The sequence below is a fragment of the Vulpes vulpes genome, chromosome X, assembly GCF_048418805.1.
Source record: "Vulpes vulpes isolate BD-2025 chromosome X, VulVul3, whole genome shotgun sequence".
Classification (NCBI taxonomy): Eukaryota; Metazoa; Chordata; class Mammalia; order Carnivora; family Canidae; genus Vulpes; species Vulpes vulpes.
Genome location: NC_132796.1, coordinates 10,872,051 through 10,898,816, shown reverse-complemented (window position 1 = coordinate 10,898,816; position 26,766 = coordinate 10,872,051). Strand labels below are relative to the sequence as shown.

General features: G+C 37.9%; 1 protein-coding gene across 9 annotated transcripts in view; it reads right to left on the bottom strand.

Moving 5' to 3' along the window:
- The window catches only part of GLRA2 (glycine receptor alpha 2), a 175,681-nt gene extending 149,470 nt beyond the window's left edge, over positions 1 to 26,211 (bottom strand). For 2 of the 9 annotated variants that reach the window (XM_025986701.2, XM_072743715.1), the window contains exons 1-3: positions 25,005 to 25,604; positions 23,914 to 24,121; positions 22,736 to 22,869 (exon numbers count right to left, since the gene is read on the bottom strand). In XM_025986701.2, coding sequence (XP_025842486.1) covers positions 22,736 to 22,869; positions 23,914 to 23,933 — 154 coding nt within the window. In that variant the 5' untranslated portion in view covers positions 23,934 to 24,121; positions 25,005 to 25,604. Of the gene's footprint in view, positions 1 to 22,735; positions 22,870 to 23,913; positions 24,122 to 25,004 lie in introns of all 9 variants that reach the window. The other 7 variants (XM_072743714.1, XM_072743713.1, XM_025986699.2 and 4 more) reach the window with 7 other exon arrangements.
- Positions 26,212 to 26,766: the final 555 nt, after the last annotated feature.

Here is a 26,766-nt window from a genome sequence, read left to right as displayed (position 1 = left end):
TATGCCCTACATTTTATATGCTCATCGCTACTCACAGTGTTATAAAAAAGAGAAAAAGGCCTGGATTTTAACAGTATAAATAGGCTCTAGAAAAAATATATATATAATCTCCTCTTTGTTGGAGAATCATGAATGGGGGTGGGGGGTCATGTGCTTCAGTGGAAACTATGCATTGTCAATAGTACACCATTCCAGGTTATCTGATTCTGATTGTATGGGAGCTATTTTACAATTCTGTAAATTTTATAACTGATATCAATATATATTTTGCTTAGAGACATGTAAATTCTGTCCTGTTCTATTTTATAGAAGTTAAGCGACTGCCCTCCCCCATTGTGGAAGAGGCTAGTTTTGCATCCATTTGCGCATTCATTTCTAAATATTTTTTAGGGATTTGATTTATTTAATTGACAGAGAGAGAGGGAGGACACAAGTGGGGGGAGTGGCAGGCAGAGAGAGAGGGAGAAGCAGGCTCCCCACTGAGCAGAGAGCTTGATGTGGGGCTCCATCCCAGGACCTTGGAATCATGACCTGAGCTGAAGGCAGATGCCTAACTGACTGAGCCACCCAGGTGGCTCATGCACATTGATTTCAATATTCTTAATCAATAAATGTGTCTGGTCTTTGGGTTTTCTTCTGAACTGGCTATACCATCTGTCTGGTTCCCTCATTGATTAATGAGTTAAATAAAATCTTTAACATGTATTCATTTTGTATCTGCATGAGAGTCATGATTTTACATTTATTAAAAGGTTATCATTTGGGCAGCCCGGGTGGCTCAGCGGTTTAGTGCCGCCTTTTGCCCAGGGCGTGATCCTGGAGACCCAGGATCAAGTCCCACGTCGGGCTCCCTGCATGGAGCCTGCTTCTCCCTCTGCCTGTGTCTCTGCCTTTCTCTCTCTCTCTTTCTCACTCTCTCTCTCTCTCTCTCTCTCTCATGAATAAATAAATATTTTTTAAAAATTAAAAAAAGTTATCTTTTAATGCAAATAAAAAAAAAAAGAGGGATCCCTGGGTGGCGCAGCGGTTTAGCGCCTGCCTTTGACCCAGGGCGCGATCCTGGAGACCCGGGATTGAATCCCACGTCGGGCTCCCTGCATGGAGCCTGCTTCTCCCTCTGCCTGTGTCTCTGCCTTTCTCTCTCTCTCTTTCTCACTCTCTCTCTCTCTCTCTCTCTCATGAATAAATAAATATTTTTTAAAAATTAAAAAAAGTTATCTTTTAATGCAAATTAAAAAAAAAAGAGGGATCCCTGGGTGGCGCAGCGGTTTAGCGCCTGCCTTTGACCCAGGGCGCGATCCTGGAGACCCGGGATCGAATCCCACGTCAGGCTCCCGGTGCATGGAGCCTGCTTCTCCCTCTGCCTGTGTCTCTGCCTCTCTCTCTCTCTCTCTCTCTCTCTCTCTCTGTGTGTGTGTGTGTGTGTGACTATCATAAATAAATAAAAATTAAAAAAAAAAGAAAAGAAATGACTACCCTTTAGAAGTGTTAGACTCAGAACCAGGCTTGGAAGCTTGGAGACCTAAATTCTGTTCAAGGCCATTGCACTGCTGGGTAACCCAGCTCTTGCTGTTTTGCTGCCAAAAGAGATCTTAGAGCACCATGTCTGCCAATATACAGTACCCAAGTTCTCATTTCCCTCCTCTGTTCCTCTGTGGCTTCCACAAATAAGGGACTGTTTTCTCATTGGGCATTCTGCACCATTTCTCTGAGGGTAGGAAGGTCACCATTGTACTGTTAGGAAACAGAGGTTTTCTATGTCAGCAAGAGATCTAAAAATAGAAGCCAGAGTTCCTGACATGCACTCTTCTCTACTAACAACTAGGACAGACACTTCACTACTGCAGAGGGAAACCCTGAAATTGTGATGTTTGTTGTGTTTACGTGTGCTCAAATTTGACTAATAGGTCCCTAGCACTTATGTAGTATAGTGCTTCCATGTCTCTTATCTCATACTACACTGTGCATCTTTGTAATTCAGTTTAATTAAAAGGACATTTATTGGACTTCTGTATATCAGGTGTTTACTTAGTTTAGGTTACCCTTAAGTCAAGGACTGAGGTGAAAGTAGTTTATTAAAGAGGTGAATAATATGTTAGTTGGGAAGTGGGGAAGGAAGCTAAGAAAAAGTAGTTAAGCAAATCCATTACTCTTTGAGCACAAATGAAGCTTTATCCTGTGCGTAACTCTGGAAGGCACACTCCTCTGAGCTATGCTACCCAGGGGAAGAAGGTGCTGGGGTATTTTACATTGACTCCCATCAGTCATTGAATGAGAGTATTCTCGGGGGCATTAATTCATCTTCCCTTCTGGTCAGCCACAGGGGCAGGCAAAGTGGCTTAGGTCAGAGAAAGCCCTGGAGCAAGGAAATACAAGTGTTGGCATTTGGAAGTCAGATGGTGCATTGAAATGGTAAGGGATTGGGGATATTGTCTGGGCACTGACAGTGGTGCCTATAAGGTGCTGGGAATGCCAGAATGTACTCAGTCCTTGCACTCAATACACTCACAATATGTCATGGCACAAAGACATAAATTAGATTAAAACTGTAATATAATGTGATAATAAGACTAAGATTTTAAGGGAATGTAGCAGAAGTGATGAATCGTGCATGGGAAAGGAGAAAGGGAGAGAAGGAAAAGGATTCTTTGTAGGAAGGTTGTTGTATTTCTTTATATGGAGGAGTGGGAAGATGGGGCTCTATTTTATAAAAAGTATATATTATTAGCCAAAGCATAAGCAGCAATCGAAAGTCAAACCTGCATTATTGCTCTTTTTATTACATATCCTTCCCTAAATTCAAAGTCCTCCAAAATTGGCATTGTTTGAGATTTTTTTAAGTTGTGGAGAAACTGTCCTACATCTGGATTTTAATATCCTATATTTCCACCTCCATCTCACTGTGATAGGATCTCTGTCTGATACTAAGCAGCTGAGCAGAGCTGTCCCTCCAAGAATGAAGAAGCTAAGTAGCCTCCCTCACCACAATTGAGTTCACATTTGAAGTGGAGAATGTTCTCCCATTAGACATCATCACTTCCTGTGAGCTCATGACAATAAACAGCAACATCACTTTGGGACCTGGAGAAGGTTATAATTGGAAGACATGAGAATCTGGATGCTTTGCTAAAGAAATACAGTGGAGTTCATACTCCTAATCCTTTCACACTAGAGACAAGATTTTTTGAAGCCTTTAATAGACTCTAATTTTGCGTGTTGCGCCAAACAGAACAGAGCAGTGTGTAGAAAAGAATCCTTTGATGAGAAGTGGCCCCATTCCCAAACTCTCAGGTAATGGAGGTAGAAAGTCCCTCAAGTTAAAAAACAGGAATCTTCCTAAGAGAGTCTTCTTTCTGGGATGACCCCAAGGTCATGCATCCCTCCTCAAAAGTGCCCTTCCGGTCAGATGCACTGTTCATTTGCAAACACAGACACTGGTCACCTGCCTCCACTACCATAAGGAATAGTGCAGTGGTAAGTGTGTGAGCTCTAGCACTAGATAGCTTGAATCTGACGGGCCGCTCTGCCTCTCCCAGCTGTGCCAGCTGCAAGGATTCTGAACATTAGTTTCTAGATCTGGAAAAAGGGAATTGGTAATGGTAGTACTTCTCAATTTTGTAGGGAATAAGTGATATCCTGCATGCAACACATGTAACATGTTACCTGCCATATCATGAGGCACACATTATCTCTGTAAGCTCCACCTGTGGTTCACATTCCACCTCTTCTTTATACTTGAGCCATCATCAACTCCCCTACTCAGAACTTCTAGTGTCCATGACATAATTCCCTACATAGCTGCATGTTCATATACAGAGGAATTGACTTGTGTTGCTCAGACTTGTTTTTTGTGTATTATTTCACTTGTTCATCAAGATGACATGTTTCTAAAGGAAAGCAGTCCTGGTACTGCTTTCAGTAAGTTCCCAAAGTACCTATAAGCCAGGCCCATCCGTAAGTCTTTCTCCCGAATACTTTGTGATTAATATTGACCTTGCTATAAAGTAAACTTGACTTTGTACATAAGCAGCCATGGCTGCTTCTGCTTATGAAAAGACCACATACATTGTTTCAGAGAGCAGTGTCCTTGGTTCTTAAAGAACACTATCCCAGCAAGCGGCACTTAAAATCTTCCCACCCCTGTTAATCTTTGCAAACTGAGGCTCTTCATTTGTGTTAGAAAGTTATCATAAAGAGAATCAAATTGCAGACTTCAGGTCTCAGACTTAGCATTTGTCCCCACTATGTCCAAATGATTGAGACTATTAAAGGAAAACATTTCCAGAACCCAGATAGTAAACTGCACTAGGGAGGAGGCTATCAGACTAGAGAAAATGCCAGATGCTTTTGGTATGTCATAGTCAGCATTTTTCTGGGATATATTTAAATACATCATGAATTTGTCCTGAAGGAAGATGTAAAAAAATGACTACAAAATGCCATTAGTCAGAGACAAAATCACAGAATGTGTAACCTGTGAAGAAGTAGTCACTCTATCTCTTGTCCTTTCTTCTGCCACTAACTGCCTCCCCATCCCCACGATCCACAAAGTAGTTCCAGTATATTCTAAGCAAAAAGCTGTTGGGTGATTGGAGAGAAATCAGCTTTGCTCATTCATTTAATCATTCATCAAATATTTATGAAGGATTAATAATGAGCTTGAATCAAAAGATGCAAAGCTGAATAATAAACAGACTCTGAGCAAAATGCTTCAAAGCCTCTTGCAGGCCTCCAGACTCACAGCCCCCAGCCTGGCTCTGTAATTAAGGGATGCAGGTATGACTCATGAACTTTGTGTACAACAGCACAAATCTTTAGGCCTTTACTATCCTACTAATAATGGTGATAGGATAGACCCATGCCATACTACCTGGGACCTAAAGTTAGCTCTGCACTCTTACTAGCCATATGACTATAAGCAACCACTGTGCTCTTTTTTTTTTTTCAGTTTCCTTATCTGTGAAACAGGGATAATAATAACAGATATGTACTTCCCTAAAGGGTATTGGAAGGACTAAATGAGTGAATATGCAAAATGCTTAGAAGAATGCTTGACACATGGTAAGGATCCGAGTAACGTAAACTAATATTATTATTATTAATTCTTTCTGGGCACCTACAATGAAAATGGTGTGAAATACATGGATAGATGCAACAAGGAATAAAGAGTGGGCCAAAAAGGCAAATGATGGATATCTTGGACACTGAGCCCCTTTTCTTCCCTCATCTTTTGTCTGAATATTGCACACAATACCTTCTGGCTTCATCTTCTGGGTCTTATGTTTAAAGTATATTTTAAAAATCTGGGATCCCTGGGTGGTGCAGTGGTTTAGCGCCTGCCTTTGGCCCAGGGCACGATCCTGGAGACCCGGGATCGAATCCCACATTGGGCTCCCGGTGCATGGAGCCTGCTTCTCCCTCTGCCTGTGTCTCTGCCTCTCTCTCTCTCTCTCTCTCTCTCTCTCTCTCTGACTATCATAAATAAAAAAAAATAAAAAATAATAATAAAAATAAAAATCTCCCTACTATATAAGCCTACTGATAAGTGAATTTTTAGTAGAAAACTCTGTTTTTATTATGTATTTCAATTTTACAAAAGCTCCCTGAATATCTAGGAGGACCATCGAGACAGATCATCATGAGGCACCTGGGTGGCTCAGTTGGTTAAGTATCTGACTCTTGCTTGATTTCGGCTCAGGTCATGACCTCAGTGTGATGAGATCGAACCGCATGTCTTGGGATTCTCTCTCTCTCCCTCTCCCTTGGCCCCTCCCCATTATTCTCTTTCTCTAAAAGCAAAACACAACAAAACAAAAACAAAAAACAAAACATCAAGAGTCTGGTGCTCTTTTGCAGCTTAATGTTGACTATACTCAGGAGCAACCCATGCCAGGGGCAGTGACTTCTTTGTGGGAGATGACTGCTTCACCAAGAAAATAGAGGCCATTGGATGTGAACTTACCCTGACTACCTTCCTCTCTACCTGTAAAACTTACTATTGGAGTAAGGAAGGGATATTTCTCCTTGAGTGCAAGGGTGACTCCTCCATCTATTCTCACGCCATGGCTTTTCTGTCTTTTCCAGAATTCTGCTTCATCAGTTATCTTCTATGTCTCTTGTTCTTTCAATCTACCTTTCCCTTATTTCACACATGCATTCTTTTCATCTTAATATAAAAACAAAACAAACAAACAAACAAAAAACAAAACAAAAGCCTCCCTGCTCTCAAACTCTGTAAGCTAATATCTGATCTCCCTTTTCCTCCCTGGCGTTAATCTTTTAAATGAAAAGTCTACAATACTCTCTTTTCTCCACTTTCTGAAATCTCACTCACTCTACAACCAGATACAATCTAAGCTTTTGTCTCCCTATCCTGGAGAAATTTTGCTCCTGGTAAGGTCAAAAATGTCCCACTGACAAAATCCAATGGTCTGTTTCCTCGCCTCTTTCTATTCAACATTCCTGTTACACTTGGCATGGATGACTTCCTCATCCACAAAACTTTCTCTTCCTTTAACCTCGGTGACTCCATCTTTTCCAGTTCCTTTCCAGATTTTCTGACAACTCTTTGTCAGTATTCTTTGTTGAGTCCTTCTCTTCCCCCCACTCCCTCAATGTTCCTGTGCCTGGAAGTCTCATCCTTAGTCCTCTTCTCTATTCTTTCTACACTTCAGCACCGAATGATCTTAGTTGATCCTGTCACATTCTCATGACTCCCATCCTTACATTTCTAGCCTTGAAATTGCTTCTTGGCTTCAAATTAACATTTTTAACTACAGGTTAGATATCTCTGTGTGGATGTGTAACAGTTATCTCAAAAACATGCCCAAAGCTGAACTCTTATTATCTTCCTCCCTCAGCATCTTCTTCCTCTTATGTCTCCTCTTTGGGTAAACAAAATCACAATCTGCTTAATTGCCTAACCTGGAACCGTGAGTCAAACACTACTCTTTCTCTTGGACCCACCATATCTTGTCTAGTGCAATTTGGCCTTCAATTTATTTTGTTAATCTGGCTTCTGCTTTCTAATCCCATTGTCACTGCCTAAACCAAAAGCTTCACTATTTCCCTCTTGTGAGTGATTGTCATGGCATCCTGATTCCCCCACTTTCTAGTATATCATTTGAAAGATATCTTGAATTATCTTCTTAGATATGCACCTTCTTCGTTTAAAAAAACCTCAATTGCCTTCCTGTTACCTATGATTAAATTTCAATACCTTAATAATCTTAATACTCTGTCCCTAACTTCATTCTCTAGCCTCATCTATGACTCCCCTCCTTTTATTTCCTCTAGGTATACACATCTTTTGTTATCTCCCAAGCTAGCCATTTTCTTTCCAAACATCTAGAGTTCCCTTTCTGAAATTCCCTTTTTCATTCATTGAATACCTACTCATCTCTCAAGACCCAATTCAAACATCACCTCTTTTATGAAGCCTAGAGCTACTTTATTTTGTCCTCTGTAGACTGACCTTTCGCATATAAAGGACTCTCTAAAGAAATATAAAGATCATCATCAGTAGTAGGTACCTTAGTTGGGCTTCCTAGGCTTTGTGAAAATTTTTGTTCATTGCCTCATAATCTGGGAGAATCCCACACCTTGAAAACTACTCTTTGATTCTTGATGATGCTGGAAGATAAGGCTCAAAAGGAAAATTTTAAAGGGGAATCAACCACATACTCACTGGTTGGAAAGAGTTAAGGGCTATAACCCCGAAGGACGCTGATATTACTTTAGCAGTTGGAACTTACTGGTAATTCAGTTATATCCAGTATTCACAATGAGTACCATTTGGGTACATTGGTATTATTTTCTAAACACTGGAGGCACTGAGTAGGAAAGTTGGGTCTTATCTGGGTACCTTTGATGCTACCATACATCCCAGTTCAGAACTGGCCATGGAAAATAAAGCTTTTTATATATGGGATGTTGGCCCTGGAATAGTGGTAAGGTAGAAGGAGGTAGGATAGAAAAGTTGGAGGTAAGAATACTGGTAAATTAGCAGTTCTCCTTTTAATTCTCCTCTACTTGATGCCTAGCACAGTGCCATATGCACAATAAATGCTTGATATGTATCTATATGTGAATGAATCCACTCACTTAACATTAAACATTTATTAAGCTCCTACAAAGACAGTAAATGCATAAAAACCCAGGGCTGCAAAGATAAATTAGACTCACTCTGTAAAAGAAAGGAGGGCAGTTATGTTAAAAAATACATTCAATGCATGAGCACCTTCTCTTTCTCTCTCTCTCTCTCTCAAATAAATAAATCTTTTAAAAAATACATTCAATGAAGTATTGTAGATTGTCTTTATCTTCATGCTTTAAATGATGACCTACATTCTATTCTATCCTAGGTTTTATGTATCTGGAAAGGTAGTGCTGATCTAAGTCCTGCCTGACAGCAAAATAACTTCTTCTTCCCCCTAGATAACAAGAATGGTAAAAAAAAAATTCCAATTGTTTTCCATTCTGAGAAATGCATAAGGAGTCAAATGAGATAACATATGGGGGAAAACTTCATGCATTTTAAAAGAATCATGAATATTACCAGATAATAATTTATTATTTTAGTTCAGTTGTTCACATCCAACTTTGTTTTAGAACAGATTATAGGGATAAAGATTGGTATTGTAAGTTTATTCTGTTCATTTGATAAATGTTTATCGGCCTGATCTACTGTCAGATGTTGGAGGTACAATGGAGAATGAGATAAGCCCAATCTCTGGCCTCCTTTAACGAGTCTAGGAGGGAAAGAGACAGGGAAGCAGCCAATCACAACAGAGACTATAGACTGAACATGAAGGGCAGGATGGACTTAGTAGTTGAGGAGAGGCTTTCTAAAGGAAATGATGCTAAGGTCTGTAGGATGAGTAGGCTTTAGGCTGCCGGAAAGGCAGGCACAGTGAAGGTAAATGAAAGTACAAAGCACCACAGATAAAAGGTTTGATGAACGAGAAACAGGGCATTGGGGCTAGAACAAAGTGGGAGGGCATGACTAGAAATGTGGAATGGTCATGTTGAAATGGGCAATATTGATTCTCCACCCGGGCTCCTTGGATCCCATTTATCATTTTGTGCCTTTTATCTTAGTGTGCTTTTGCTTCCAGTACCCAGAACATGTGGCCTTTCGCAGAAGACTGTCCTGGGGCTACCGGAGATCACTTTACCCACATGAAAAGAGATAGAGGCATCTGGGAAATTTACTCTCCTCCCCACTTAATACACCCTAAGGGCAGTCTTTACTCAGTAACTGACAGGGGATTGTGAGAAGCCAGCTTTCTTGCTTCCAGTCAAGAAAACCCTGGGGTACAGCTTACAATGAAGAATTTCCCCTGAAATTCTGGGGATAGGTTGAACCTGCCCTCTGTTGGACTTTGCCTGAGATCACATCCATACTGGGTTTCCCCTCATTCTTTTCTGATTTTATCACTCTCTTATATGTCTCTCCTCACTTATCCTTAATAAATGACTTGCACACAGGGTCTGCTTCTCAGAAATCTAACCTCAGATAGTTGTAGTCAAAAATCTAACCATGGGGATGTCTGGAAGGCTCAGTGGTTGAGTGTCTGCCTTTGGCTCAGGGTGTGATCCTGGGGTCCTGGGATCAAGTTCCACATCAGGCTCCCTGTAGAGAGCCTGCTTCTCCCTCTGCCTCTGTCTCTGTGTCTCTAATGAATAAATAAAATCTTTAAAAAAAAAAAAAACTAACCATGAAGATCTTTATAAGCCATGTGCAGGTGTATAAGGAAGTGATAAGTCCCAGGAGAATTTCAAGAGTCATGAGAGGCCTAGAACATCGAGGATACTAGTATTTTGAGCTCTGCACTCTCTTCGGTGACAGCTCAGCTTGCTTTTCCTGTGCATTCAGATAAAGATGTAGCCAATCAGGCACCCCACAGCAGCTGCACTATGAATTTTCTAAAAAAAGTATAGGAGTTTATTTCTGATCTTAGCTTGCCTTTAGAATCTATTTATTATCCATTCTCTATTTCTTTGCCTTCTTTGCACCTGCCACATCACCCCTCAGCAGTAAATAACTTTTTTCAAAGGTGTCATTTTGCAATTTATATGGCATATTTCATGATGCCACTGATGGACACTTTTTGTTAGTACCCTCAATTGTTTTTGCTCTATCACTGAAGCAGATAATTTATCCTGACATTTATATGAAAAGTTAGACACTGAGAATACCTGCTCACTTGAGACTTTACATAGGCATGGTTTATTATGGCACATATTGTTGGCACCTGGTTCCAGATTCTTATATAATAATTATGCTCCTTTTTTTTAATAATTATGTTCTTTAAGTGTATAGAGGAATGAGAAAGGTCCCATGGTGGAGGACTCATAGCCAATCATGGAAGCTTCACATGTCAATCCACTTCCACTGAGCTCCACAGAGATTCCTTCACTCAAACTATATTGCTGTTAACTGTACATTGACACCTCTTAAATGAACTCAGTTGGGGTGAGTGAGTGCTTAGAAGACTCTTCACCCAGGGGCCCTATGCAAACCTGGTTTCAAAAGTAGGCAGGAAATAAAAAATGTGCGTGTAATTATGCTATTTGCAGTCTGTTTGACAAGTAGAAATGTGGAATTTTTCCTTGAGATAGCTGTGTTCTCTTGCTGAGGAAATCCTTTTTTTAATGGGCTTTAGGATATTTGCCCCAAGTCACAAATTCATACACTTTTCTGAGAGCCCAGCATTTTATAAACTTGTTTGGCATCAAGAGATCTTTGGAACAGGAAACCACCTGCTGGGTTTTAAGTGGGAATATTTGTTCAGAAGATTTGAATAAAGGATGAGCTTAATGAGGCATACGTGTCCAATAAACAAATGTGAATATTGGAAATGTAGGTAGGTTCTTGGGGGGGAAATAAAAGGAACACATATCCCAGACTGTGGGTAATTCCTCCTATTTTTGGAGAGCTGGAAAAAATAGGCCTGCTAATATAGGATTAATTCAGTAAGGATTAGGTTGAGTATGCTGCTGGTCATGGAGTGGTCACTAACTCCAGAAAATGGAATAGGGATATTCTAAAGAAAATAAATACTGAAGAGTATATAGCAACTTTGTTGCTAACAAGCCATGATCTCAAATTTTAGAAGAAGCAGAGTGGCATTTTATCTATCAAAAACCCTTCTAAAAAATGAAAATTTCCGTGCCAGTTTTTCTATTTACAAGACATGGCACTGGGTGTATGTGACATTTCCTTTCAAAGAGGCATGATCTTTTCTTAAATTTTTACATTTTGAGAAGATACTATATACTTCTTTTTGAAAGCAAATCTCAGACTCCTGGAGAAAATGTTATCTTCCTTTTTTTTAAGGGTTTTATTTATTTATGAGAGAGAGAGAGAGAGAGAGGCAGAAAGAGAAACAGTCTCCATGCAGGGAGTCTGACGTGGGACTCGATCCTGGGACCTCCAGGATCACACCATGGGCCAAAGGCTGGTGCTAAACCACTGAGCCACCCAGGGATCTCCGAAAATGCCATCTTCTCGTTCGTATTCCCTGGCTTCTGTAACTGAAGGATTCAGCAAAGCCATCTCCTTGTCCCTTTATATCTAATGCCACTGTCTGCCTCCTAGAAATGGAGAAGCAACAGTGACATCAGAAGCAAATGATAGCAAGGAACTTGAGTCAGGCACCCAGGCTACATAAAACAAACTTTAAAGACGGAATAAGCAAACTGTGTGTAGGCTAAATAACTTCGTTAATCTTCACTCAGCTCCTCTCCAAGGTGCCATATATCTAAGACTGCCAAACCTTAATCACTAGAAAAGCTTAAAAATTGGTATTGCATTATCTGTGGGTTGTACAGTGGAATGTCAGCAATGCTAATGCCATCACTGTGGATACTTTGAAGAAATGTTTCAAATAAAGGACTGGTCTCATACAGAATGTGTAGCGGCCGCATCATCAATGTATCTTTACTGTATGAAATAAATGACATGGATCAGGAGCTGTTTTGATTAAATCTAAGGTAGCTGTAAAATTTCCCACCCCCTACTTTGTTCTATTTTCCTAAGATCCTGGAGTAAGAAATAGGAAGAAAAAAATCATATTTGGTTATTTGACAGACTCTCTCAGAGAAAGCATGGGGGAAGAACTAGTAATAAAGAGATAATATCTTTTCCCAAGACATTTAGTGACTATTTCAAAGACATTTCTTTCTGCATCCATCTTTATTGAAAACAATTTTCAAAAGTTTTCCTGGGAATTTACACATGTAAATATGAAACATTGATTTTGATAAAGCCAACTTAGAATATTTTAATGCTAATAAATGAAGACCTTGATCATAAATCTACACAAGTTATTTAGGTAATTATTGCATAGTTTCAATTTTTTAAAAGTGAGGGGTTTTTTTTTAGTATGGATTCAAATCTGAAGAATTTCATTTCAAGAAAATGATGGGGGAAAATTCTAAACAAACAGTTGGATGGAAATTGTACAACTATAAGATTTATCCATCTTGGAAAACTGCCTGAAAGAGAAGATGGCAGTCCAAAAGGAAATTCTTCATATGGGCATGAATCTTTGTCATATCCTACAGAAAAAAATGTCTTTAGTTCAAGGTTAAAGGTCACTTGTTGAAATGTGTATGTCATTCAGCATTCAAGAATCATGAGGACTAAAACAGAAGATGATTACCAGATCAAAGTATTTTGCTGTATTGACTAATGTCTTTTCTTTTGTCTTCAATATTTGTTTTTTCAAAATGCCACTGTTTGCTCATTTATTTATGTAAATGAAACTGGAGATAAATAGCCTGCAATAATATTTTAACTTGAGTAATTCTCTTGTGGCATCAGAATACTAATGTTGACCATGTATCAAAATGAAAGCCACATTTACTGAATGCAGGGGCCTTCTCACTCTTATGGATATTATCTTTCTAGCAGAGCATCATAGGTTTCCCATCATCATCATCATCATCATCATCATCATCATCTATATTCAGGGCAAAAATATCATTTAGATTTATGGATTTACCAAAGCCACATTTTCCAAAGTGTATTCCATGAAACACCAGTTCCCCAGAGTGTTACTCATTTAAAAAATCCATGATCAAATAAGTATAGGATAAGCCCCTATGTAAAAAAAAAAAAAGTTTTAGAAATATTTGTGTATTTTTACTGCAGGTTTCCTCTAAACTTGTAATATGCTAATGAATATTGGGACTCTCTCAGAGGATGTTTTGTAGAATTTCCCATTCTTATTTTACATTTTTACATTTTAAATCTTTTTTCTGAGAACATTTCATAGGACTAATGTTTTGAAAAACATCTTTGGCCAGATGCTGAACTAAAGAAATGTGGCAGCTACTTTTCCCCGAAGCAGCCTCTATACAAGAATTTGCTACCTCCAAACCAAAAGCAAGACAAAATTATAAATGACTGATTTCCTCAGTAATCCTCTTGTAAGTTTCCAGAGTCTTCCCATAGAATAATGATTATCCTTGAAATGTTGGGAGTTGAAAGAAGATATGGGCAAGTACAAAAAAATTTAGACAAAATTAATATTTCTCAGAGGAAAGACCAATTCCCTAGGAAAATTGGATGTACCCAAGCTCTTCTGTGGTGAGTTAATAATTTATAAAAGTACATATCCCAGAATTTTAATTTAGAATATAAAGACCAGAGACAAAGTTGGAAGAGACATAGACATATTGGCCCAAATCCTTTATTTTTGGAGATGACAAAGTGACAAAAATGATTCCTAGAAAGGTTAGGTGGCAAGTTCCAGGTTATAGCTGACAGAATTGGAGTTAAAACCAGGCCTTATGAGTCTCAGTTTAGATTTTTTTATCTCCTCTGGTATTCCCCCCACCCCCGTTTTTTTGGTAAGGCAATTCCTGGCACAGAGTACCTTGGGAAAAATACTACAAGGAAGTATTTTTATCCTTCAGATACAGGGGCAAAATTTTATCTTTCTGGTCCTGTAGTGCTTAAGCTGCGAGGAGTTATGACTTTGTTCAAGTGAATATTTTAAGATCCCATCATTCAGCAATTCTGGAGAGGTAGCGCTAGAGAAGTGTGGGGCCTAGGTATGTGCCTTTTTTAAAAAGATTATTCATTCATTCATTCATTCATTCATTCATGAGAGACACACAGAGAGAGGCAGAAACATAGGCAGATGGAGAAGCAGGCTCCCACGGGGAACCTGATGTGGGACTTGACCCCAGGAATCCGGGATCATGACCTGAGCTGAAGGCAGATGACTAACCACTGAGCCTCTCAGGTACCTGGCTATGCACCTTTTTAATATGACTCTCAGGTGGCTCTGGAGCAGGTGTTCTGAAAAGCATGGCTTGAGAAAGACATGTGGTTGGTTGCTTATTTGGTTTAGTAGTAAATCCTAAGTCCTTTGCCTTCATATATTCTATACAATGCTGAAGTACTAAAAACAGAATTAATTCAAAGGAAAAAGTAGACTATAAGAATTCCATTGTGAGCGTTGCACAATGTATTTATAAATTATCCTGAATCACATCATCTAACAAGTTGCTACAGTGTGGTTTGCCAAATGTGTGTATCGTTCACTTTTCAGAGACATTGAGGTTTAAAGCTAAATAAATAGACCCCTTGTTTTCTGAATACATTTTTTTGGGCAAAGAATGCTTTTTCTAGGAGAAAGCCTGATAAAAGAAATCTCAACTGCCTTGTTAGATATGAAGTGGTTCTTAGAAATCAACATGTGAGGTATTTAAATGTAAATAAATCAGAAAAAGATAGATTATATTATCTTCTATATACACTTGGGTTTTAAAAATGAAAGAAAAATTATGTGGTAAAGTGGTTCTGAGGTTTTCCTAAAGTAGCAGAATTGTGGTGATAAGTAGCTATATTTCAGGTGCAGTAATCAAACCAGGCAAGGAGTAGAAAACAAGCAACTGTTCCTTCAGCCTTGCCATTTCCTTGAAATGCACATTACTCCGCTCCTGATTTTCATGCTCTTCTAACCTCCACCCAATATTTTCTTCTTCTAACTCTCCACAGCTCTATGTAGAACAGGAGAACACAGAGGGAAAGGATGTGTCTCAGAAATGCTGCCCCAAAGAGACTTGGTGTTAAGTCTTGTGCTCAAAGCTAAGCCCAGAACATATCCCAGCATCAGGAGCATGGAGGGGATTTCCATGGGGCAAGGGCAACAATACAGTATTGGCAAACATATAACCATATTAGATAGACAGGAAACCATATTAATTATTTTCATATACTCCACAGAAAGCTCTCTTTCACCCTCTCTCTCTGTCTCCGTCTCTGTCTCTGTCTCTCTCTCTCTCTCTCTCACACACACACACACACACGCACGCACGCACATATACCAGTCCATTGGTTGTGCTCTTTCAGTTGTCTGTTTAGGAGACACAACTATGACCTCACATTATCTTCCTTTCTCTTCTCTGTCTTTGGAGGTGTCATTTACTATTGGGATAATATATCCAAACAATATCCCTCTCTTACTTCCCTTCTTTCCCAAGATTGATAAAGGAGGCTTACTGATGATCAGCTTTGGAGATGTCTGCTCCACCACCTGAAAGTTGAGGGATGACTCTGCTCATACATTGGCTCTGTGTTGATCACCTTCCATCCCCTACCCCTACCCTGCCCTGAGAAACTCTCTTTTCTCTTATTCTCTGTACCTTGGAAAGCTGACCTTTTGTGTTTGCATCTTTGAGCTCCTTGCCCTCTGACTTCTTTCTAGTTGGATTTGGCCAGTGGGAGACTCCCACAAGAAAATGGAATACAGGAGGAAAGTGAGCCCAGAATATTTATTCTCTATCTTTCTCCCTGCTAGGACAGCACAGATGGATGACATTGTTCTACAGATGTCATTAGGTGTCTTGTCTATATGGCCACATTCTCTACCATCTGGTAACCACTCCCTCCCTTGCCTCTTCAAGTGTATTGTTGATAGTCCTGAAATACTACACTCTCCTTTTGAGACTGGTTTTCCAAACCCTCTCGCACCCTGTTGGAGTGTGCTATTTCTTTCCTGCAAAAGTCCTGGATGATACAGCATTTAATTTACAAATTATATTCCAGTTTTTTAGTGAGATGAGAACTGACATTTACAAGCTTAGATTTTTGTTTACCACTGTATACTTAGCAAGTAACGTGGCACTTGCACATAGTAATTACTATTTATTAGAGGAATGAACAAATGAATTGTGTGCTTAGACTCCAATATAAAGATGTAAAACCATTACATGTAATTTTTTGTGTCCACATATATGCTCCCTTGCCACAAATGTATTCTATTACTTTGAAAATGCATGGGCAGGTGTAGCTTATTTTTCCTGAAGAAAATATGGCCCCTTTCCCATCAGGAAAAAAAAAGAAGAAATCGAAAACAAAACTTAGGCAGTCACACTTGTGATAAATGCCTCTTGACTTTTTATATTTTGACTTGATCCAGGATTTTCTTTTGCCCTCTTGGATAAATGTGTTAAGAAAACAGAGAAACCATTTGGTATACCCATGTTCATAAGGGAATGACAAGTACACAAGCTAGGGCAGGAGTCTGAGACAGCATCCAGCTTTCCTCTTGTACTTGCCCCATGACCACAACTGATTGGCTAGCCAGACTAGACTCCAAGAGGGTAGCCCAGTGGCTTTATTTTTAAATCTCCTGCTCACTTAAGAATACCACTTAGGGACCTATTCCTTTTGTGCAGGTCCTTCCTTTAGTGCATTTCACATGGCGAAAAATGTCTGCAATCAGTCACAAGTGTCCAAAGTAATCCTCTCAAGAAAGAAGTCAATTAGCAAATGCTACATGCCACAGTCAGGACAGCCTCATAGGTGTTAACTCCAAAGAGAACTCAGAATGCTTCCAAAGACCTTATTGTTATGAGGCTTGATCAACTATATTTCCATATTTAAGACCCGATTTCAAACATGTCTGATCCAAAACTCCAAGAAAAATATTTCAACACCACCAAGAACAAGCTAATGCTGATTTTTTTCTCACTCTAAGCCTGATAGCCCTAACTGGACACATTATAATGTCCAGTCATTAAATACCAAGATACCCTTATATCAATACTGTTATTTTTTTAATGAAGTCTCAGATTATCAGTAAAATGGACTGAGTTGTCCTTCAAGATGGACAAGCAAGCACTATAGAATTTAGGGTAAAATGTTTAGGCTTGGGACACCTGGGTGGCTCAGTGGTTGAGTGTCTGCCTTTGGCTCGGGTTGTGATCCCCAGGGTCCTGGGATCGAGTCCTGCATTGGGCTCCCTGCAGGGAGCCTGCTTCTCCCTCTGCCTATGTCTCTGCCTGTCTCTGCGCCTCTCATGAATAAATAAATAAAATCATTAATAAAAGGAAAAATGCTTAGGCTCTTTCAATGATGAAAATTAAGGATATGAAGTTATCCAGAATCAACCAAGGAGCAATGTAATACAGTCTCAAAAACTAAATTATAGGCTTCAACTTCTATTGCTCTTAACGTGCCATGTTGTAGAGACCAAATGTCCTCTTCAAAATGCTTATTCTAAAATAAGAAATCAATTCTGCACGGTTGTGCAGTGACCCTTGCAAGTGCAGTAACCGGACAAGAAAATACATAAGAAATGACAGTCATATATCTTCATTTAAATTTAAGGTCCTTCTTTCTAGGACTAAGTAAAATTGGTTCTTTCTTTTACTTGGCTTATTTAAAAATGAGTTCAAGAAAATAGTCAGGGACAGGATTTGAATGGATAAAGATAATTCCTTCCCACAAATGGCTCCTTCTTTGTTTCATGTTTAGGAATATGAAATAGCTCTTTCAGGTTGGAAATCTTCCCACCAATTGAATAAAAGAAGAACCAGCTGAGACACATGGCATCTATGTTCTGATTAGTGTAATAGGACTCAAAAATACTAGGACTTCTCTGACTTGCTTTTTTTACCATTCAAAAAAATCAAGCAACTATAAGGCCCAACTACCATAAAGGGTTAGCTTTGATAATATATCATTAGTGTCAGTTACAAAAGAGAAATGAGGGACTTGTAATAGAGACTAATAATTCAAATTATTTGCAATAAACTTAATAGTTAAAAACAAACCATTCAGATGCATGACCTCAAATGAGATAGGCAAAGGCAGAAGAAAACCTAAGGCATGGAGAGGTGAAGATACCTTTTCTCAAAAAGGACATGAACATGCGTTTTCCAAATCCAAATCTAGCACTCTTTCCACTATACTATTCTCTCACCAATGAAGTGGAAAACATATATTTTGCCAGAGTCTATTAGAATATTGTCGACATCTCTTTCCTGATGTCACCTCAAATCCCAGACAAGCACCTTGTAGGCCCACAGTAGCAGCCTAGTATATACAAATGTATTGGTTGATGTCCATACAGCACAGAAAAGCTGAATTGTGACACAGCCAATGGATTTCAGATGTCCAAAATCTTCATCAACATCATTTCTGAACAAACTGTGATATAAGAATTTCCCTTTGTTACCTCCAGCCTTTCATCTCAATAATTCTTTTTCCCCTTTTATCTCCTATTGTCTTGTTCTAAAATGGCCGCACTCTTTCTGCAACTTCCTGCACTCAAGTCAGATACTTCTGATACTTGCAAACATTCTATTCTTTTTCTCAGAATCTATAGTAACATCTGATGCTTGCATCTACCAGAGTGATCAAAGAAATGACCATGCTGGGGCTGCATTATCACTAACTGAGAGAATCACCCTTTCCAAATGTCCCTGCTGGACATTTGTGCTCAAGCCACCCCCTACAGGGATTGGCAAGCACAACATTTGAGCTTGAGTTCCACTTGGCTACAGACAATAAATAGAATTTCCAAAGGGAGAAAACTGAACCTCTAGTTTTTTGGAAAGTGGATCTATTTCTACTTGTATCTGAAACACCTCTTGAGCTGATAACTCCTTAGAAAATGAAGGAAACCATATTGCATGCAAATGTAGGTTTTAATGTCACACATCACACTTTCAAATTTAGGTCTCCAGACATGGAAAAAAATTAGTGTGCATGGCATGCACAAAGAAGTGGAGTGAATAATTATCTCCTGGCATTATCTATTCCAGATCCTATTCCAAAATGAATGCTATAGTGGAGTGTATTTATTCACATTGGGTTGAAACTTGGGATATAACTCTAAGTTAATTTTATTTTCAAAGAAAATTTCATTAAAATAGATAAAGGCTTTGTTTCAAAGAGACAGAATCAGAGCTAATGCATTTTGCCCAGGTTTGAGCATTTTACTTGGCCTCCTTGAAAGCTTAATGTTTAAAGTGGCATTCTCAAGATACAATAACACTGACAAAGGAGTATCTGATAGGATGATGGAGTAACACTATGATAAATCAGCTGACAATGAGACAAATCACCCAAGTGGGGAAAGTGGCCCCTATGTTGACATAGAATCAATATTTACCATGGTTTTAGAACCAGGTAATTGTGAATGGACATAGCTTGTGTTTTCATCTGAACTGAACATTTTGAAAATTTATGTTTTGACAAGATCTGACCCAGCTCTCTATGGATCTTATAGATGGAATGCAATTGGCAACTCTGACTCATGACTTTGTTTATACACTTGTGCTTCAGCACATCAGAAAAGCTATTTTTTCCCTATAGTTTCTAAGAATGGCTCTCAATTACAAAGCCTAAGTCTGATTCATTTCTGGTCCCCTTTTCTAGCTTACATCCATTTTCCTTCTTGTATATGTGCCCATTATGACATCTTTCAGAGCCCATCAGGGATATGGAATAGACATGAAATATTTTACTGACTTGAAAGTATGCAGGAAAGATTCCTTCCAATAAGAAAAATTATGCATATGCATTTCCTTTTCCCTTGCCAATGTATGGCAGCCAGGAAAACAGAGAAGAGCTAATATTTAATAAGACATATAGAAAATTCATTCCGTTTACCTCAGCGGCCCATATTTCACTCTTGCTTTTATTTTCGTAGCCATATCTTGCCCTTCTGTCTTCTTATTAATTACTATTTTTTAAACGTCATCATCATCATTATCATCATCATCATCATCATCATCATAATCATCATCATCATATTTATTGTTATCATAGCCAAATTGTGTTTTAGCATTTACAGAGTGCCTGCCACTATTCTGGACACAGTCACATTTCCTAATCACCCTTCATTTCTACCTACTATATAAAATTTCTCATTGGTACATTGCTAATTGACTATAGTAAGTTACAGTAAGTACTATAGTGTTCTTCCTAACTTCCTCACTGTTACAAGTTCTCTGTTCTCTCTTTCTTTTATTTCTTTCTCCTCAGCTCAGCTAAGATCATCTTTGCTAACTACTGTGACCACTGGTTAGTACCCCAACATCTACTACAACTAATTGGAAGCACTAATCTTCATAACTGATCTATATTTTCCTCTCTTTCTCGGTCCTTATTTCCTCATTCCGGAGAACAAGATGACTTCTTTTCCCTATATTGTGTGTGTGTGTGTGTGTGTGTGTGTGTGTGTGTGCACTCTGTGATGCAGTATGGGGTGGGTTGATAAAACATAATACGCAAAAGAACCATATTAGACATAGGAAGTTTCATGGGAACACCAAGGAGTGAAAATTATTTTACTCTAAAATATTGGAGGAATGTTTTACATCTAGGAAGAGCCAAGATTCTCTGAATAAAGAGAATTGTGGGAGCTGTTAAGTAATTAATCTGATATAAATGGTTTCATGTAAGTAAAATCTATGAAAGAGGATCAGGGTTCATTGGGGTGGAGAGTTAAAGGGAATGGGAGACAAAACTCAGTAAAGTCCATTAATGTTAGAGTCTTAAAGGATATTTACCCCATTTCCCTTTTATAAGTCTTTAAAACATCCTGTACTTAGGTCTTCAGGCAATGGAAAGATCTCAAAAACATGGCCATGCTTTCCCATACTTGATATTCTTTCCATTTATTTATCCTGAATCATGAGAAATGTCATTTCCACAGGGTGACATCCCCAAGAGAACCAGAAAAAAAGCTGTGTGAAAATGATTGCTCATTCTATCTGGTCATTTAAAGTACCAATGGCAAGATGGGTGTTTGTTTTATTATTCTCTGTACCTTTCTCCCCTTTTGAAAAGTTACTTCTAGAAAATAATGAGTAATAGCTGCTATCAAACAAGACCCTCATAGACTTGAAATGATTTTCCATACCTGGGCCTATGAAACTTTGCACGAATAGCCTAATAGGAAATCATCTCTTCATTTGTTGGAATCCTGTAGCATTTTATCTGTACTTCCTAATGTTACTTTACTACTTAACTATTTCTGTCTCATAACATATATTATTATAATTTATAACTATTCATGTAATGTCTATTCTCCCTGCTAAAATTTTTGACGGTAGCACCCAAACCTGTTTCATCTCTCAACTTTTCAGTGCATGCAGTAGTTGGTATTTCCCATATAGTTCAGACTCAGAAGTTATTGACTAAGTGAATAAATGTAGGAATGAGCAGTCCCATTGAAAGCTCATTCTCAGCTTGTTACTCATAGGATTTTATTTCAAATATTGACTTCCAAAGCAATGACCACAAAATTAGTATGAAATGGGATGAGCATGAAAATTGATTTCAGGAAAATCGAGCTTTAAATTTAGTTCTATTGTTTCTTTTGGAAATACTCTACAAATCAGAAATATTAGTTTTGTCAAAATGATGACATAGCTCTTTATAAAATGTGCCCTTAGCTGGGTATATTCAGAGGTATAGCATTTAAGGAAGAAATGAATTTAGAATTTAGTTTTCATGCTCATACTTGCCAAAAATAAAAATTAAACAAAACTCAAGGAAAGCAATCCAATTTAATTGCTAATAAGCAAAATCAAAGCAATGGAATTACAACATAATATCTAGAATATTATAGAATTCTTTTAAAAATATTATAAACACTCAACAATGCATTATGTTAATTATAAGATAAAATACAATTGTCATTTAAAATACATATTTAAAAATTAAAACATCAAAAATAATTCATTTATTAATAATTTGCTCTTATTTAGAATAAAAATAAACCAAAAAGATAAAAATTCATTTCTGCAGGTGATTAATTACATTTTTATAATGTTAAACAAACAAGAACATCAAACTTTTTGGTTTCTTTCTAATTGAACAAAGAAAGTATCCACCATCTTTGATATGTACACTTTAGAGTGCTATGATCTTTGTTAATTTTAGATAAACATTTAAAATGGTTTTAAAAAAAGGAAACTAAAAATTTCTGATGTATTTAATTAGAGCCTCTTGTCACAACGTTGAAAAATGAGAGCGGTCTGAAAGTCTATAAAATGGCATGTTTTATATTGAGATTCAAACTTCACTTTGGGAGTAGGTATTCAAAATGAAAACCAAAATTTTGAATAATCATTGACTCTTGTATGAATTTTGGAAGAGACTCATATAAGCCAAATCCATCATTTGCTCTGGTATTCATTCCCATTCACACTCCCACTTAAGATAAAATAGGGAATGTAGCAATAATCTCTGACATTAATTTTCTTTGTGGAATAGAACACAAATGAGGAAAGTTTTCAAAAGTGGCAAACAATATATAAAATTTAAACTACTAAATTGGCTAGCTCAAAAGAATGCCGAAATGAAATGAATACTATACATGTTTCTATTTTATAATAAAAAGCCCTTAAAACTTATTTAAGATTATACAAACATCTAGATTCCCACAGGCTTAACATAAATTTAAATGAAACCTACCTTTAAAATTTGGCCTGATTCTTGCATCATATCCTGATGTCCTTCCCATTAATTTGTCCAAGAAATCTGAAGGCGATAGGGTCTGCGAAGGTTGTTTTCCAGACCTGGAGTCATGGTCTTTGCAGAAAGCCGTCCTAAACACACAATTAACTTTATTAGCAACAATTCCACTCTCATTGCCTGTGAACTAAGGCTCACAGAATGTTTGAAATCATGTTTTGTTAATATATATGATATGTAAGAAGAAAAAGAAAATTACAAACTTTTTGGTCAGCTTCTGAATTTGTATGTTCTCTAAAGTTAACTTTAAATGATGAGAGTTAGAAATCCTGAGTCATATCTCCCAGATGTCCAAACTATAGCCATAAAGATGTTTAAGATGACACAACATGCATAGCTTATATTGTAGATTTTATGGACATATAGTTAAAGCTATTTCTTTTTAGACTCATCGGAGAAATGAAGACAATAATTTCTAAAATGTGATTGTCTTGAAATCATTCCCCGATGACTGTCAAACAATTCTTCCAGCAATTTAACCCTTAATACAAGTCTTCTACTTTTTATTAGAAATATATAAGATGGGAAGAACAAAGTAAACAGTAAACTATTCCATTGCTTATTTTCTCACCTGCTAGATTCTGTTCTAGCTATCAACTATTAATAATTTTCAAAGTATTATCTAGAAGAAAAGCTTCACTTGGAAATTTAACTTCATTTTAAAATAGGTCAACAATAAGTGTGTCTGTACTTCTATTATTTTATCAGATGTTATTTATATGTTAACATTTAAATTATTGACTCTCCAGTAAAGTATTCATGAAAAAGAACTTCTAAATCATTTGTCTTCTGCATTTTCAAAAACACTAAGTGTTGATTGGAAAATCTCTCATATTTTCATTTTCCTTAAAGGGCTTATAAAAAGACCCTATTTGGTTTGTAGTGAAATGAATTCTTTCACAATACATAGTGGTTGACTGTTTCTTTCCTAAAACATAATATTTTACAAGCTTCGTTTTTAATAGTTTAACAAATAATCTTGTCAATTATATCCCTGAGAAAATACCACATTTTTGCCAGTTTTTCAAAGTAGTATTAAATGCAAAGTATTAAGTGCAAAGAGGATTTAAACATTTGGTAGGAGTTAAAAATTGATATGATCATCTAAAAATACTCACATTCCCATATGTAGATTCATCTGATTAATCAAGTATTATTTAATAATGATGGTGATGGTGGTAATGAAGGTGATGATGATGATGGTGGTGCTTCTAATGAAACCGAGCCTACAGTTTTTCTTAATCATAGTAGGTGTGAACCTGAAAGGAACATAGTGGGTTTTCCCAGTACTCATAACAGTAGCTATATGTTTCATTTCTCTTGGTTCTGTGAAAAAATACCATAAAAATTTGGTGAAAATTAAATGAAGAGTTCTACACTTTATTGTATGAACAACTCCTGTCTCTCTGCTGTCTTAGAACCTCTGCCATTAGAATGGCTATTTCAGTTACTGGTAATCATCTGATATTCTGAAGTATCAACTGATTTGATAATTTATAAACTAGGTAGAAAATGCACACATGCAAATAATGATTTCCCACTCTTTTTAATTATGCATAGTCCATTTCTCATGCATACATAAATACAAAGATGTCATATTAATTAAATTTTAGTAGGCATTCAGTTTCCAAATATACTGAGCAGTGGAATATAGTGGTAAAATGAGGTTTTAAATATTTTTGATGTTTCAAGAAATTTCCTGAATTGTAGTGCTCATAGTATGCATCTAGTTGCTGAAATACAATAGAAGTTTCAAGTTGACTGAGAATTAGGATTCTTTTCTATTTTATATAAAATGTGCATGCTCCTTGTAAATTAATCCAATCACTTCCACTATATGATAAGCATTACATCTAATAATCATTTTAAATGACTTTCAGAAGAATTTAAAAGCAAAAAAAAAAATCATGATTATATAGAAATGTAAAGAGCATGCAACTCATTAGACTTCCTTAATATCACGTTGCCTGTGAAAATGTGTTGCAATGCATAGAGTGAGGTTATGGATCATAAAACTTGCCTTTGTGAAAATTTACCACCCTCCCACCATAATTACGCCTTTTAAAAGAACAAAAGAAATCTAACTCTCGTCTATAAAATTAAAAAAATATGGTCCAGGGCATAGAAAAATAGATAAAAATGTATAACACGTTCTCTTTCAAACAGTTTTCATGGGGAAAATATCAGCATGCAAAGTCGTTTCACCTACCTGAAGTGGTTTGTCTCTAAGAAAAATGCAAACAAGGCTGTCAAAATGTTCACTAGCTGCCGGTTCATTCCTGTTTCTGTGATGCTTGTGGAAAATATCCCCGAAATGATTCCAGAAAGAAGCTAGGACAAAGTATCTTTTATTGTCCGGATTCGAAATCTGGCAGGAATCTAGTTTCCTTGAAAATCAAAAAGAGATTTGGGTTTGTACAGTTTGCTGAGAAAAAACAAAAAGTGCCAGTCCTAGGCATCATGGTCAAGTCAAACCAGGGCTCAGGACCATCAGTTAACCAAGGAAAGACAAAGCCTTAGAACTGATGGATTCCCCAGCTGCTTTTCCTGAATAATAAAAATGCCGCTACCTTAATCGTATCACCATGCCAAGGGGGCTGGTGACAATGCCATGCTGGAAGTCAGGTTGCTGTGGCTTTTGTTTTATGTCCTTTCTGTTTAGCAAATCTCTTTTCTCTAGAAAATGTTCTCTTTTCAAAAGAAGTTGTAAATGAGAGAGGAGAAAGGACTCTGCGCGCTGGAGTGGGCACGGGGAAAGAGGGCAAAATTGCTGAGATCCTGTGCTGGAATGAGAGCTACCGAAAGAGACGGAGACGTGATCTTACCCAGCCTATAAATTTCAGCACTCGGACAGCTCCTAGCTCTGAAGTGCGCATGTTTCCTTTTTCAGTCGCTTGGGGCGGGGGTCGGGAAGAGGCATTCAAGAGGGGGACAAGCCTGATGTTCAAAGCAAAGAGTGTCTTACTGTTCAGCGAAAGGATGCGAAAGAGGAGTGCGATGACGATCAGGGGAGAGCAGAGGTCAGGGTAGACGGAGAGGGTGAAGGAGATTAGGGTCTGACCCCTAGAAATGCGAGTCTGTCCGTGGGTAGGCGGGCTGGGAGTTTGAAGCAGAAAAGGGAATACGGCCAAGGAGTGGGAAAGGGAAATTGGGGGAAGCAGAAAACAGAATCTGGAGTACGGAAATTATAATAGAGGAGTGGGTAGTTCACTCCTTGTCAGTGGAACCTAGAGGCAAAAGAGGAGTCCTGTGCTGAAAAGGAGGGGACGTTTTCTTGGCATAGAGAAGTCCGTGTGCAGAAAAAGGTTCATAAGGATCAATCATTTAATTTAGAAGCCCTTTATGCCTTCCTCGCCCCTTGAGTGTTTTCGTTTGATTTTAGCCGCCTGTTCCCAAAGGATCGCTACCTCTCTACTAGGGAAAGTCCCTTCCGCTGAGCTTTCTTCAGTGGCTTAGAATCCTTGGGCATCCTCCTGTTTAAGACAATTTGTAGAGGAGGAAAAATACAATAATAGGCCAGCAGGGGGCACTAGCAATCTTTTTCTGCCCTGATTAAAGGTTAGAGTAGGGCTTCTCCGTAAGAAACGGAGAAAGAAAGGGTGAGACTGAGGGTTGAGTTTTCATCTGTCCATTCCAGTTGTTAATCACCAGGGAGGGCCATGCAACAAAGTGTGGATGTTCTTCTAAACTGGCTAAGGAGACAGAAAATAGTGAAAGTTTATAAATCCTATACAAGAGCATGACAGGTAATCTTGCTATTTCAAAGTAAATTTACAAATATTATTATTACTAAAAGAGGAAAAGAAATGCAAGTAATTAGCAGCTTCTAGTTAGGGGAAATGCAAAATACATGTTCTACCATGGTTGGGTGAGTAACCTACTATTTGCCTGTAAAATATATCTTGTTAGTCACCTTGGCACTCTACTGCAGGCCTTAATTTTAAAACAAAATGATTAGTTTTTAGTCCATA